We start from the raw sequence: 12,412 nt of genomic DNA on the forward strand, positions 1-12,412 counted from the left end.
GTTTAACACACTAGCAAAAAAACTTACAACTTGGTTATAATCTTTTTTAGCAAAAAAACGCACTGTGCCTCAAAAAGGTACTAACGATTAAATGACAGTTGAAATAATGAACTGAAAAACAGTTATTGCATCAAACTTTAAAACCACACAACTTTTAGCAAAGGTTTGTTCCCATTAGTAAAAAACAACACTAATTAAATTTGTACATAAGAAAACAAAAACAACGTTTTTTATACACAGTCACTATAAGAATTCTCACAGCTCTGCTGAGAGAATTTACCTCCCTTCAAAGAAGTTTGAAGACCCCTGAGATCTGTCAGAGATGAACCGGATCATGCAGGAAATAAAAGTAGCTGACTGGAATTTTTTGATGCGTAGCAAAGAGCGCCAAAAACGGCCCCTCCCTCTCCCACACAGCAGTGAAGAGAAACGAAACTGTCACAATTAAAACAAAAAAACTGCCAAGTGGAAAATAATGCCCAAATAATTATTCACACAGTACCTCAGCAATGTAAACGATTCTACATTCCAGCAAAAACGTTTAACATGAGAATAGTTATCAAAAGGATTAGTGACCTTTAACACAGTAGTTCCGGTGAAATACCATCCCCAGAATACTGAAGTGTATACATACATGTCATTTTAACGGTATGGCAGGCTTTTCTCATCAATTCCATTCAGAAAATAAAAACTGCCACATACCTCAATGCAGATTCATCTGCCCGCTGTCCCCTGATCTGAAGCCTTTACCTCCCTCAGATGGTCGAGAACAGCAATATGATCTTAACGACTCCGGTTAAAATCATAGTAAAAAATCTCTGTCAGATTCTTCCTCAAACTCTGCCAGAGAAGTAATAACACGCTCCGGTGCTATTTTAAAATAACAAACTTTTGATTGAAGTCATAAAAACTAAGTATAATCACCATAGTCCTCTCACACATCCTATCTAGTCGTTGGGTGCAAGAGAATGACTGGGACTGACGTAGAGGGGAGGAGCTATATGCAGCTCTGCTGGGTGAATCCTCTTGCATTTCCTGTTGGGGAGGAGTTATATCCCAGAAGTAATGATGACCCGTGGACTGATCACACATAACAGAAGAAATTAGCTTTGTTTTTAGCCCTAAAAGGCTTGTCCTGAGGGAGAGCATGGCCCTTTCCCCCGGTGATTTCTGAAATAATCTTTCAATTCTGACCCGAAAAGGGTCTTTCCTTTGAAAGGGATATTTAATAATTTGGATTTTGACGACACATCGGCCGACCATGATTTGAGCCAAAGCGATCTGCGCGCCATAATGGCGAAACCTGAATTTTTTGCCGCTAACTTAGCTAATTGCAAAGCAGCATCTGTGATAAAAGAAATAGCCAGCTTTAGAGCCTTAATTCTATACACAATTTCGTCATATGAGGTCTCTGTCTGGAGCGACTCCTCCAGCGCCTCAAACCAGAAAGCCGCTGCAGTAGTTACAGGAATAATGCAGGCAATAGGTTGGAGAAGAAAACCTTGTTGAACAAAAATTTTCTTAAGTAAACCCTCTAACTTCTTATCCATAGGGTCTTTAAAAGCACAACTGTCTTCAATTGGTATGGTTGCGCGTTTAGCAAGTGTAGAAACAACCCCCTCTACCTTAGGGACCGTCTGCCACGAGTCCCGCCTGGGGTCAGTTATGGGGAACATTATCTTAAAAATAGGGGGGGGGACGGGGGGACAAAAGGGACACCTGGTCTATCCCACTCCCTAGTAACAATATCCGCAACCCTCTTAGGGATCGGGAACGCATCAGTGTATACAGGGACCTCTAGGTACTTGTCCATTTCACACAACTTCTCTGGGACCACCATAGAGTCACAATCATCCAGAGTAGCTAATACCTCCCTGAGCAATACGCGGAGGTGTTCCAATTTAAATGCTAATGAATCTGACTCTGCCTGATGAGAAACCTTTCCTGAATCGGAAATTTCTCCCTCAGACATCAAATCCCTCACCCCCACTTCAGAGTGTTGTGAGGGCACATCAGATAAGGTAACCAAAGCTTCAGACTGCTCATAATCTGTTCTTAAAACAGAGCTATCGCGCTTTGTCGGAAAAACTGGCAGTTTGGATAGAAAGGCCGCAAGGGAATTCGGTAGTTGTTGCAATGTAATAGGGGCAGACGCACTAGAGGTACTATGCATCACTTGCGCGGGCGGAACTGGTTGTGACACATGGGGAGAGGTAGACTGACTATCCTCATTACCTTCAGTCTGAGAATCATCTAGGGCCACAGTTAAGTGCATCAATATGATCTTTAAAGTGTATAGACATATTAGTGCAATTGGGACACATTCTGAGAGGGGGTTCCACCATGGCTTCTAAACACATTGAACAAGGATTTTCCTTAGTGTCAGACATGTTTAACACTTTAATCAAATAAACACAATTTGAAAAAAGCGTTACTGTGCCTTTAAGAAATAAAAAGAGCACACAATTTTACAAAACAGTGAAAAATGCAGCAATCCTTTTGAAATTTTCACAGTATGTACCTAAGGCTTTAATATGATTGCACCACAATTTGCAGAACGATTAACCCCTTAATGCCCAAACCGGAGCAGCCTAAAGCCAGCAACCGGTTAAATAACTACAGCACCTTGCCACAGCTTACTGCTGTGGCCCTACCTGCCCTTAGGGATCAGATTTGGGGGAAAAAAAGCTTCTTTGATGCCCTCAATCAGCAGCTGGACCCTCCATGTGAAGCAGCCTGAACTGTCTTTCAATTCTAACCGCGCATTTGAGGCGCAAAATTAGGCCCCTCCCACTCCAGAGTTGTAAGGCCTACAAAAATCACTTCTAAGTGATTAAATTATTGCCATGTGGATAATAACCCCAGAAAAACACTCCAAAGTGCTTAAAAACATAATTTATGCTTACCTGATAAATTCCTTTCTTCTGTAGTGTGATCAGTCCACGGGTCATCATTACTTCTGGGATATTACTCCTCCCCAACAGGAAGTGCAAGAGGATTCACCCAGCAGAGCTGCATATAGCTCCTCCCCTCTACGTCACTCCCAGTCATTCGACCAAGGACCAACGAGAAAGGAAAAGCCAAGGGTGAAGTGGTGACTGGAGTATAAATTAAAAAATATTTACCTGCCTTAAAAACAGGGCGGGCCGTGGACTGATCACACTACAGAAGAAAGGAATTTATCAGGTAAGCATAAATTATGTTTTCTTCTGTTAAGTGTGATCAGTCCACGGGTCATCATTACTTCTGGGATACCAATACCAAAGCAAAAGTACACGGATGACGGGAGGGATAGGCAGGCTCTTTATACAGAAGGAACCACTGCCTGAAGAACCTTTCTCCCAAAAATAGCCTCTGAAGAAGCAAAAGTGTCAAATTTGGAAAATTTGGAAAAAGTATGAAGCGAAGACCAAGTTGCAGCCTTGCAAATCTGTTCAACAGAGGCCTCATTCTTGAAGGCCCAAGTGGAAGCCACAGCTCTAGTAGAATGAGCTGTAATTCTTTCAGGAGGCTGCTGTCCAGCAGTCTCATAAGCTAAACGAATTATGCTACGAAGCCAAAAAGAAAGAGGTAGCGGAAGCTTTTTGACCTCTCCTCTGCCCAGAGTAAATGACAAACAGAGAAGACGTTTGTCGAAATTCCTTAGTTGCCTGTAAGTAAAATTTTTAGAGCACGGACTACATCCAGGTTGTGCAGTAGACGTTCCTTCTTTGAAGAAGGATTTGGGCATAAAGAAGGAACAACAATCTCTTGATTGATATTCCTGTTAGTAACTACCTTAGGTAAGAACCCAGGTTTAGTACGCAGGACTACCTTATCCGAATGAAAAATCAAATAAGGAGAATCACAATGTAAGGCTGATAATTCAGAGACTCTTCGAGCCGAGGAAATAGCCATTAAAAATAGAACTTTCCAAGATAACAACTTTATATCAATGGAATGAAGGGGTTCAAACGGAACGCCCTGTAAAACATTAAGAACAAGGTTTAAACTCCATGGTGGAGCAACAGTTTTAAACACAGGCTTAATTCTGGCCAAAGCCTGACAAAAAGCCTGGACGTCAGGAACTTCTGACAGACGTTTGTGTAACAGAATGGACAGAGCTGAGATCTGTCCCTTTAATGAACTAGCAGATAAACCCTTTTCTAAACCTTCTTGTAGAAAAGACAATATCCTAGGAATCCTAACCTTACTCCAAGAGTAACCTTTGGATTCACACCAATATAGGTATTTACGCCATATCTTATGGTAAATCTTTCTGGTAACAGGTTTCCTAGCCTGTATTAAGGTATCAATAACTGACTCAGAAAATCCACGTCTTGATAAAATCAAGCGTTCAATTTCCAAGCAGTCAGCTTCAGAGAAGTTAGATTTTGATGTTTGAAGGGACCCTGTATCAGAAGGTCCTGTTTCAGAGGTAGAGACCAAGGTGGACAGGATGACATGTCCACCAGGTCTGCATACCAAGTCCTGCGTGGCCACGCAGGTGCTATTAGAATCACTGATGCTCTCTCTTGTTTAATTCTGGCAATCAATCGAGGAAGCAACGGGAAGGGTGGAAACACGTAAGCCATCCTGAAGTCCCAAGGTGCTGTCAGAGCATCTATCAGGACTGCTCCTGGATCCCTGGAGCTGGACCCGTAACGAGGAAGCTTGGCGTTCTGTCGAGACGCCATGAGATCTATCTCTGGTTTGCCCCAACGTCGAAGTATTTGGGCAAAGACCTCCGGATGAAGTTCCCACTCCCCCGGATGAAAAGTTTGACGACTTAAGAAATCCGCCTCCCAGTTCTCCACTCCCGGGATGTGGATTGCTGACAGGTGGCAAGAGTGAGACTCTGCCCAGCAAATTATCTTTGATACTTCCATCATAGCTAGGGAGCTTCTTGTCCCTCCCTGATGGTTGATGTAAGCTACAGTCGTGATGTTGTCCGACTGAAACCTGATGAACCCCCGAGTTGTCAACTGGGGCCAAGCCAGGAGGGCATTGAGAACTGCTCTCAATTCCAGAATGTTTATTGGCAGGAGACTCTCCTCCTGACTCCATTGTCCCTGAGCCTTCAGAGAATTCCAGACGGCACCCCAACCTAGAAGGCTGGCGTCTGTTGTTACAATTGTCCAGTCTGGTCTGCTGAATGGCATCCCCCTGGACAGATGTGGCCGAGAAAGCCACCATAGAAGAGAATTTCTGGTCTCTTGATCCAGATTCAGAGAAGGGGATAAGTCTGAGTAATCCCCATTCTACTGACTTAGCATGCACAGTTGCAGTGGTCTGAGGTGTAAGCGTGCAAAGGGTACTATGTCCATTGCCGCTACCATTAAGCCGATTACCTCCATGCATTGAGCCACTGACGGGTGTTGAATGGAATGAAGGGTGCGGCAAGCACTTTGAAGTCTTGTTAGCCTGTCCTCTGTCAGGTAAATCTTCATTTCTACAGAATCTATAAGAGTCCCCAGGAAGGGAACTCTTGTGAGTGGAACGAGTGAACTTTTCTTTTCGTTCACCTTCCATCCATGTGACCTTAGAAATGCCAGCACTAACTCTGTATGAGACTTGGCAGTTTGAAAGCTTGAAGCTTGTATCAGAATGTCGTCTAGGTATGGAGCTACCGAGATTCCCCGCGGTCTTAGTACCGCCAGAAGAGCACCCAGAACCTTTGTGAAGATTCTTGGAGCTGTAGCCAATCCGAATGGAAGAGCCACAAACTGGTAATGCCTGTCTAGGAAGGCAAACCTTAGGTACCGATAATGATCTTTGTGAATCGGTATGTGAAGGTAAGCATCTTTTAAATCTACAGTGGTCATGTATTGACCCTCTTGGATCATAGGTAAAATTGTCCGAATAGTCTCCATCTTGAACGATGGAACTCTTAGGAATTTGTTTAGGATCTTTAAGTCCAGGATTGGCCTGAAAGTTCCCTCTTTTTTGGGAACCACAAACAGATTTGAGTAAAACCCCTGTCCCTGTTCCGATCGTGGAACTGGATGGATTACTCCCATTAACAAGAGCTCTTGGACGCAGCGTAGAAACGCCTCTTTCTTTGTCTGGATTGTTGACAATCTTGACAGATGAAATCTCTCTCTTGGAGGAGAGTATTTGAAGTCCAGAAGGTATCCCTGAGATATTATCTCTAGCGCCCAGGGATCCTGAACATCTCTTGCCCAAGCCTGGGCGAAGAGAGAAAGTCTGCCCCCCACTAGATCCGATCCCGGATCGGGGGCCCTCAATTCATGCTGTTTTAGGGGCAGCAGCAGGTTTCCTAGTCTGCTTGCCCTTGTTCCAGGACTGGTTAGGTTTCCAGCCTTGTCTGTAGCGAGCAACAGCTCCTTCCTGTTTTGGTGCAGAGGAAGTTGATGCTGCTCCTGCTTTGAAATTACGAAAGGAACGAAAATTAGACTGTCTAGTCTTGGCTTTGGCTTTGTCCTGAGGCAGGGCATGGCCTTTACCTCCTGTAATGTCAGCGATAATCTCTTTCAACCCGGGCCCGAATAAGGTCTGCCCTTTGAAAGGTATATTAAGCAATTTAGACTTAGAAGTAACATCAGCTGACCAGGATTTTAGCCACAGCGCCCTGCGTGCCTGAATGGCGAATCCTGAATTCTTCGCCGTAAGTGTAGTAAGATGTACTACGGCCTCCGAAATGAATGAATTAGCTAGTTTAAGGACTCTAAGCCTGTCCGTAATGTCGTCCAGAGTAGCTGAACCAATGTTCTCTTTCAGAGACTCAATCCAGAATGCCGCTGCAGCCGTGATCGGCGCAATGCATGCAAGAGGTTGCAATATAAAACCTTGTTGAACAAACATTTTCTTAAGGTAACCCTCTAACTTTTTATCCATTGGATCTGAAAAAGCACAGCTATCCTCCACCGGGATAGTGGTACGCTTAGCTAAGGTAGAAACTGCTCCCTCCACCTTAGGGACCGTTTGCCATAAGTCCCTTGTGGTGGCGTCTATTGGAAACATTTTTCTAAATATCGGAGGGGGTGAGAACGGCACACCGGGTCTATCCCACTCCTTAGTAACAATTTCAGTAAGTCTCTTAGGTATAGGAAAAACCTCAGTACTCGTCGGTACCGCAAAATATTTATCCAACCTACACATTTTCTCTGGTATTGCAACTGTGTTACAATCATTCAGAGCCGCTAACACCTCCCCTAGTAATACACGGAGGTTTTCCAGTTTAAATTTAAAATTTGAAATATCTGAATCCAGTCTGTTTGGATCAGAACCGTCACCCACAGAATGAAGTTCTCCGTCCTCATGTTCTGCCACCTGTGACGCAGTGTCTGACATGGCCCTAATATTATCAGCGCACTCTGTTCTCACCCCAGAGTGATCACGCTTACCTCTTAGTTCTGGTAATTTAGTTAAAACCTCAGTCATAACAGTAGCCATATCCTGTAATGTGATTTGTAATGGCCGCCCAGATGTACTCGGCGCTACAATATCACGCACCTCCCTTTGAGCGGGAGATGTAGGTACTGACACGTGAGGCGAGTTAGTCGGCATAACTCTCCCCTCGTTGTTTGGTGAAATTTGTTCAATTTGTACAGATTGACTTTTATTTAAAGTAGCATCAATACAGTTAGTACATAAATTTCTATTGGGCTCCACTTTGGCATTGCAACAAATGACACAGGTATCATCCTCTGAATCAGACATGTTTAACACACTAGCAAATAAACTTGCAACTTGGAAATACAATTCAATTAGAATAATATTAAAATGTACTGTGCCTTTAAGAAGCACAGAAGATCTATGACAGTTGAAAATTAATAAATTGAAACAGTTATAGCCTCAATCCTTGTAAACAACACAACTTTAGCAAAGGTTTAATCCCATTAGCAAAGATAACAAATTCTGAAAGCAGGAAACAAATTACAGAATAAACGTTTTTTATCTCAGTCAAACTATAATTCTCACAGCTCTGCTGAGAGAAATTACCTCCCTCAAAATAAGTTTGAAGACCCCTGAGCTCTGTAGAGATGAACCGGATCATGCAGGGAATACAATGAGTTGCTGACTGAAATATTTGATGCATAGAAAAAGCGCCAAAAAACGGCCCCTCCCCCTCACACACAGCAGTGAGGGAGAACAGAAACTGTCAGAAAAACAGATTAAGCAACTGCCAAGTGGAAAAATAGTGCCCAAACATTTATTCACACAGTACCTCAGCAAATGAAAACGATTTTACATTCCAGCAAAAACGTTAAACATAATCTCTAGTTATTAAACAGCTTTATGTATTTCTTACAGTGTAATTCTAGTGAAGTACCATTCCCCAGAATACTGAAGTGTAAAGTATACATACATGACATTATATCGGTATGGCAGGATTTTCTCATCAATTCCATTGTCAGAAAATAAAAACTGCTACATACCTCTATGCAGATTCATCTGCCCGCTGTCCCCTGATCTGAAGTTTACCTCACTCCTCAGATGGCCGAGAACAGCAATATGATCTTAACTACTCCGGCTAAAATCATAGCAAAACTCTGGTAGATTCTTCTTCAAACTCTGCCAGAGAGGTAATAACACACTCCGGTGCTATTTTAAAATAACAAACTTTTGATTGAAGATATAAAACTAAGTATAATCACCATAGTCCTCTCACACATCCTATCTAGTCGTTGGGTGCAAGAGAATGACTGGGAGTGACGTAGAGGGGAGGAGCTATATGCAGCTCTGCTGGGTGAATCCTCTTGCACTTCCTGTTGGGGAGGAGTAATATCCCAGAAGTAATGATGACCCGTGGACTGATCACACTTAACAGAAGAAAAAGTGTCTCCAACAAGTATTTCTTAAACAAATAATCGATTGCCCTGAATTAGTGTCAACCAGCCTAATTAGCCCTGCTATGTAAGCATTCTATACTAAGTCTCAGAACATAGCTTACCCTCCCCATATGGGGATCTTGTCAGTCTTCTAGCATTATCTCAGTCTTGTCTAGAAATAAATGACTGAACATACCTCATTGCAGGCAAGCCTGCAAACTGTTCCCCCCAACTGAAGTTTTCTGGTACTACTCAGTCCTGTGTGGGAACAGCTGTGGATTTTAGTTACAACATGCTAAAATGATTTTCCTCTCAGCAGAAATCTTCATCACTTTTCTGCTAGAGAGTAAATAGTACAAACTGGTACCATTTAAAAATAAACTTTTGATTGAAGATATAAAACTACAATTCTAACACCACATTCACTTTACCCTCCCGTAGAGAGACCCTAGTGCTTAGAGCCAGCAAAGAGAATGACTGGGGGGTGGAGCTAGAGGGGGAGCTATATGGACAGCTCTGCTGTGTGCTCTCTTTGCCACTTCCTGTAGGGAATGAGAATATCCCACAAGTAAAGGATGAATCCATGGACTGGATACACCTTGCAAGAGAAACATTTTTTTTTTACATGTATTTAAATAATATGTCCTGTAAGAGTAATAGGTAAAACTATATAAATGTAAAGTAGATTTTTAACCAAAGAGATTACATATGTTACAAACATATTTGAGCATACAAATATGATTCAAGTAAGAGCTTATAAAGGCGTTCACAAAAATTCTTCAGTTGAAATCAGAATTGTGCTGATGCACATTTCAATTGTAAATGGAATGTCTCCAATTCAAAAAGAAAGACAGCAGAATAACCAAAGTAAAGGAAACTTACAATTCACTGAAATGTCCATTCTATAACTATTGGCAAAGGCTTTCAATTACTGTTGTGCAAGAACATGAAAACATACTAAAAATAATAGTTATATTATAAAATCCAAAAAGTTAGTGAATTATATAGAATGTAATACTATTGGTGCATACTAAAAAAGCATGAAAAATAAATACTATTTAAAAAAAACCTCCACTAAGTATCTCCTAAGATATATGCCCATATAGCAATGGTTACTAAGAATATGTATCCTTATAATTAGTTTGATCTGGTAGCATGGGAGCTTAATTTACAACTTGAACAAAGAGATGCCATTTCCATTACCCCACTCTATTTTACCCTTACAAAAAAAAATCCAATTATATTCATTATATCAGTTTAATTATCAGATTACACAAGCACATATTTTAATATTCACATCACTGGAATTTTTAGTACAACTAGATTTATTTTTTTATTTGTTTCATAGGTTGTTTTTTTTTTTTTTTCAACCTTGTGTAAACATTTCAAAACTTGCCTTTTCTACAGAGATTTGCTGACCATGCAACTCAGTACGATGAAGATGAGAGATGCATCTTGCCACATCAGCACTGGAGGACATTGTTACAATTCCATAGCATTTCGCTCCTGGTGTTCGCGCATTAGTTACGACTTTAGCACTAAGAACCTGTAAAAACAATGCTGCATATGAATTTAAAATCTTTTATTATAAGCTTGAATTCTCAGTATCAAATTTCGTACATCATAATGAAATGAACACTAAAAATATGTTAATATTTTAGTTTGTATACTAATATAAAGAAAAGTTTATATACCACTTGCTTGTAGATGAGCTGGACAGTGGTCCAACATATGTTGGAACTTAACCTAACCTGAAGAAAACAGGATCCCTGCACACTATGGATGAACCTTATTTCCAGTTATTTGATGATTGCATCTTAAAACCTACACACACATTGCCAGTCCACTGTTCCCACCTAGGAAACTGTGTTACACCAAGTGTAGAGCAGAAGTGCATGTAATGAAATACAGTATTCCAACAATAAAGGACTTAGTACCATTGTGTCCTTTCCACAGCGAGCAACATTTTGGTGAGGTCCTGCACACAATGTTTCTTCCCAGGCAATGCATTAAGGATAGAGTATGGTTTTCATGCACTAAAGACAGAATGGCCATTCCTCCAGTGTTATCTACTTTGCTGATTTTGCCATTAAAGAGTGGAACCTTATCACACATCTCTGTACTTTTATGTAATGTGCTGATTTTGCTTGGATACTTACGTACTGCTTGGTCATGCAGTTGTTTAACTATTTGTTTATTTGACAGCATTATTATGATATTTTTTCATTCTAACAAATATGAAAGATTGAAAAAATGTCAATTCTAAAAACGGCTTCTGGGATGAGAAATGGTTTAGCTCTAGAAAGGTGAAGGTGTTAAAAATTAAAACACATACCTGCAAGCATTTGATAAAAAATAATTATGTATGCTTGCCTGATAAATTCTTTTTTCTTTCCTGGCATGTAGAGTCCACAAATCCATTCTAATTACTAGTGGTAATTCAACTCCTGGCCACCAGGAGGAGGCAAAGAACACCCCAGCAAAGCTTTAAGTATCTCTCCCACTTCCCATAGCACCCAGTCATTCAGCCGAGGGAATACAAAAAGAGAAGAGGGTAGCAAGGGTATATAGAGGTGCCTGAAGATTAGAAGAAAAAAAAAAAACAAGAAAAAAAAAACAAATCAAAAATAATAATCCCTGCGAGAGGGGTGTCTGTCCAATAGAAGCAGACAACGCATCAAACCAGTACGCCGCCGCACTGGAGACAGTAGCCATACCAGCCGCAGGTTGACAATGTAAACCCTTTCCATAGGGTCTTTCTCCTGCATAGAGTTATTAAGGAAGCACTATCCTCCATGCGAATAGTATCTCCCTTGGTTAGCGTGGAATTTTCATCCACCCTGGTTATCGTATTCCTTTTAAGGGAAAGAGAAAAAGGCATCTCCCATGCCTTAGCAAAAAATCTATAGTCCTATCTGGTACAGGAAATGCTTCCACCCTGAAGGGCACATCACAATATTAGTGTAACCTATTGGACTCTCACGACTAGACTTCGCCGGTAGTGTCGGGGTCACCCAGGGTAGCTAAAATCTCCTCAAGTAGCAAATGGAGGTATTCAAGCTAAGACAGAAGGACAACAAGTTACATGGATGCTCTTTATAGTGAATCAGTAGGCACAATGTGATCAGGTGCTATGCTGTATTCCACTATAGTATTAATATACACTAAAAACTAATTCAATAGGTGCACATTCATGAATGTATCGTTATTTCCTTTCATATGTCCACCCATGTTTTATTTACTTTTAGCATATCCTGATTATCTACCTTTGTAGAGCATGTTCTCCCTCTATAAGTATTCGGTCTCCTGTAAGTATAGTAATGTCTATGTCATGGTCAGTTGACTTTATATACAATTTAGGTTAGCCTTTATGAGGGAAGGGGATGTGCCTTTTCTCTATCTGGTGGGGCATAACACATGTCATTATGAAGCTACTATATATGGGGCATAACACATGTCATTACGAAGCTACTATATATGTCCAATGATGTTTTGAATTTAGTTATGCATACCTGGGTATCCCACACAATCGGAATAGAGAATTAATGCAATTCTAACACACACCACACCTCACTCATCCATTTCCTTTCTAAATGTGTTATAGAGTCACATAAAAGATCATCATCTTAGCGTGAAAA

The 12,412-nt window shown here is 41.1% G+C and overlaps 1 protein-coding gene across 2 annotated transcripts in view; it reads right to left on the reverse strand.

Annotated features, from left to right (window-relative positions):
* Positions 1-12,412, reverse strand: part of SLTM (SAFB like transcription modulator) — a 365,442-nt gene that overhangs the window by 222,824 nt on the left and 130,206 nt on the right. For both annotated transcript variants that reach the window (XM_053717529.1, XM_053717528.1), the window contains exon 9: positions 10,171-10,320. In XM_053717529.1, the coding sequence (XP_053573504.1) occupies positions 10,171-10,320 (150 nt within the window). The remainder of the gene's footprint in view (positions 1-10,170; positions 10,321-12,412) is intronic.

This window comes from Bombina bombina, chromosome 6, assembly GCF_027579735.1.
Source record: "Bombina bombina isolate aBomBom1 chromosome 6, aBomBom1.pri, whole genome shotgun sequence".
NCBI classification, from domain to species: Eukaryota; Metazoa; Chordata; class Amphibia; order Anura; family Bombinatoridae; genus Bombina; species Bombina bombina.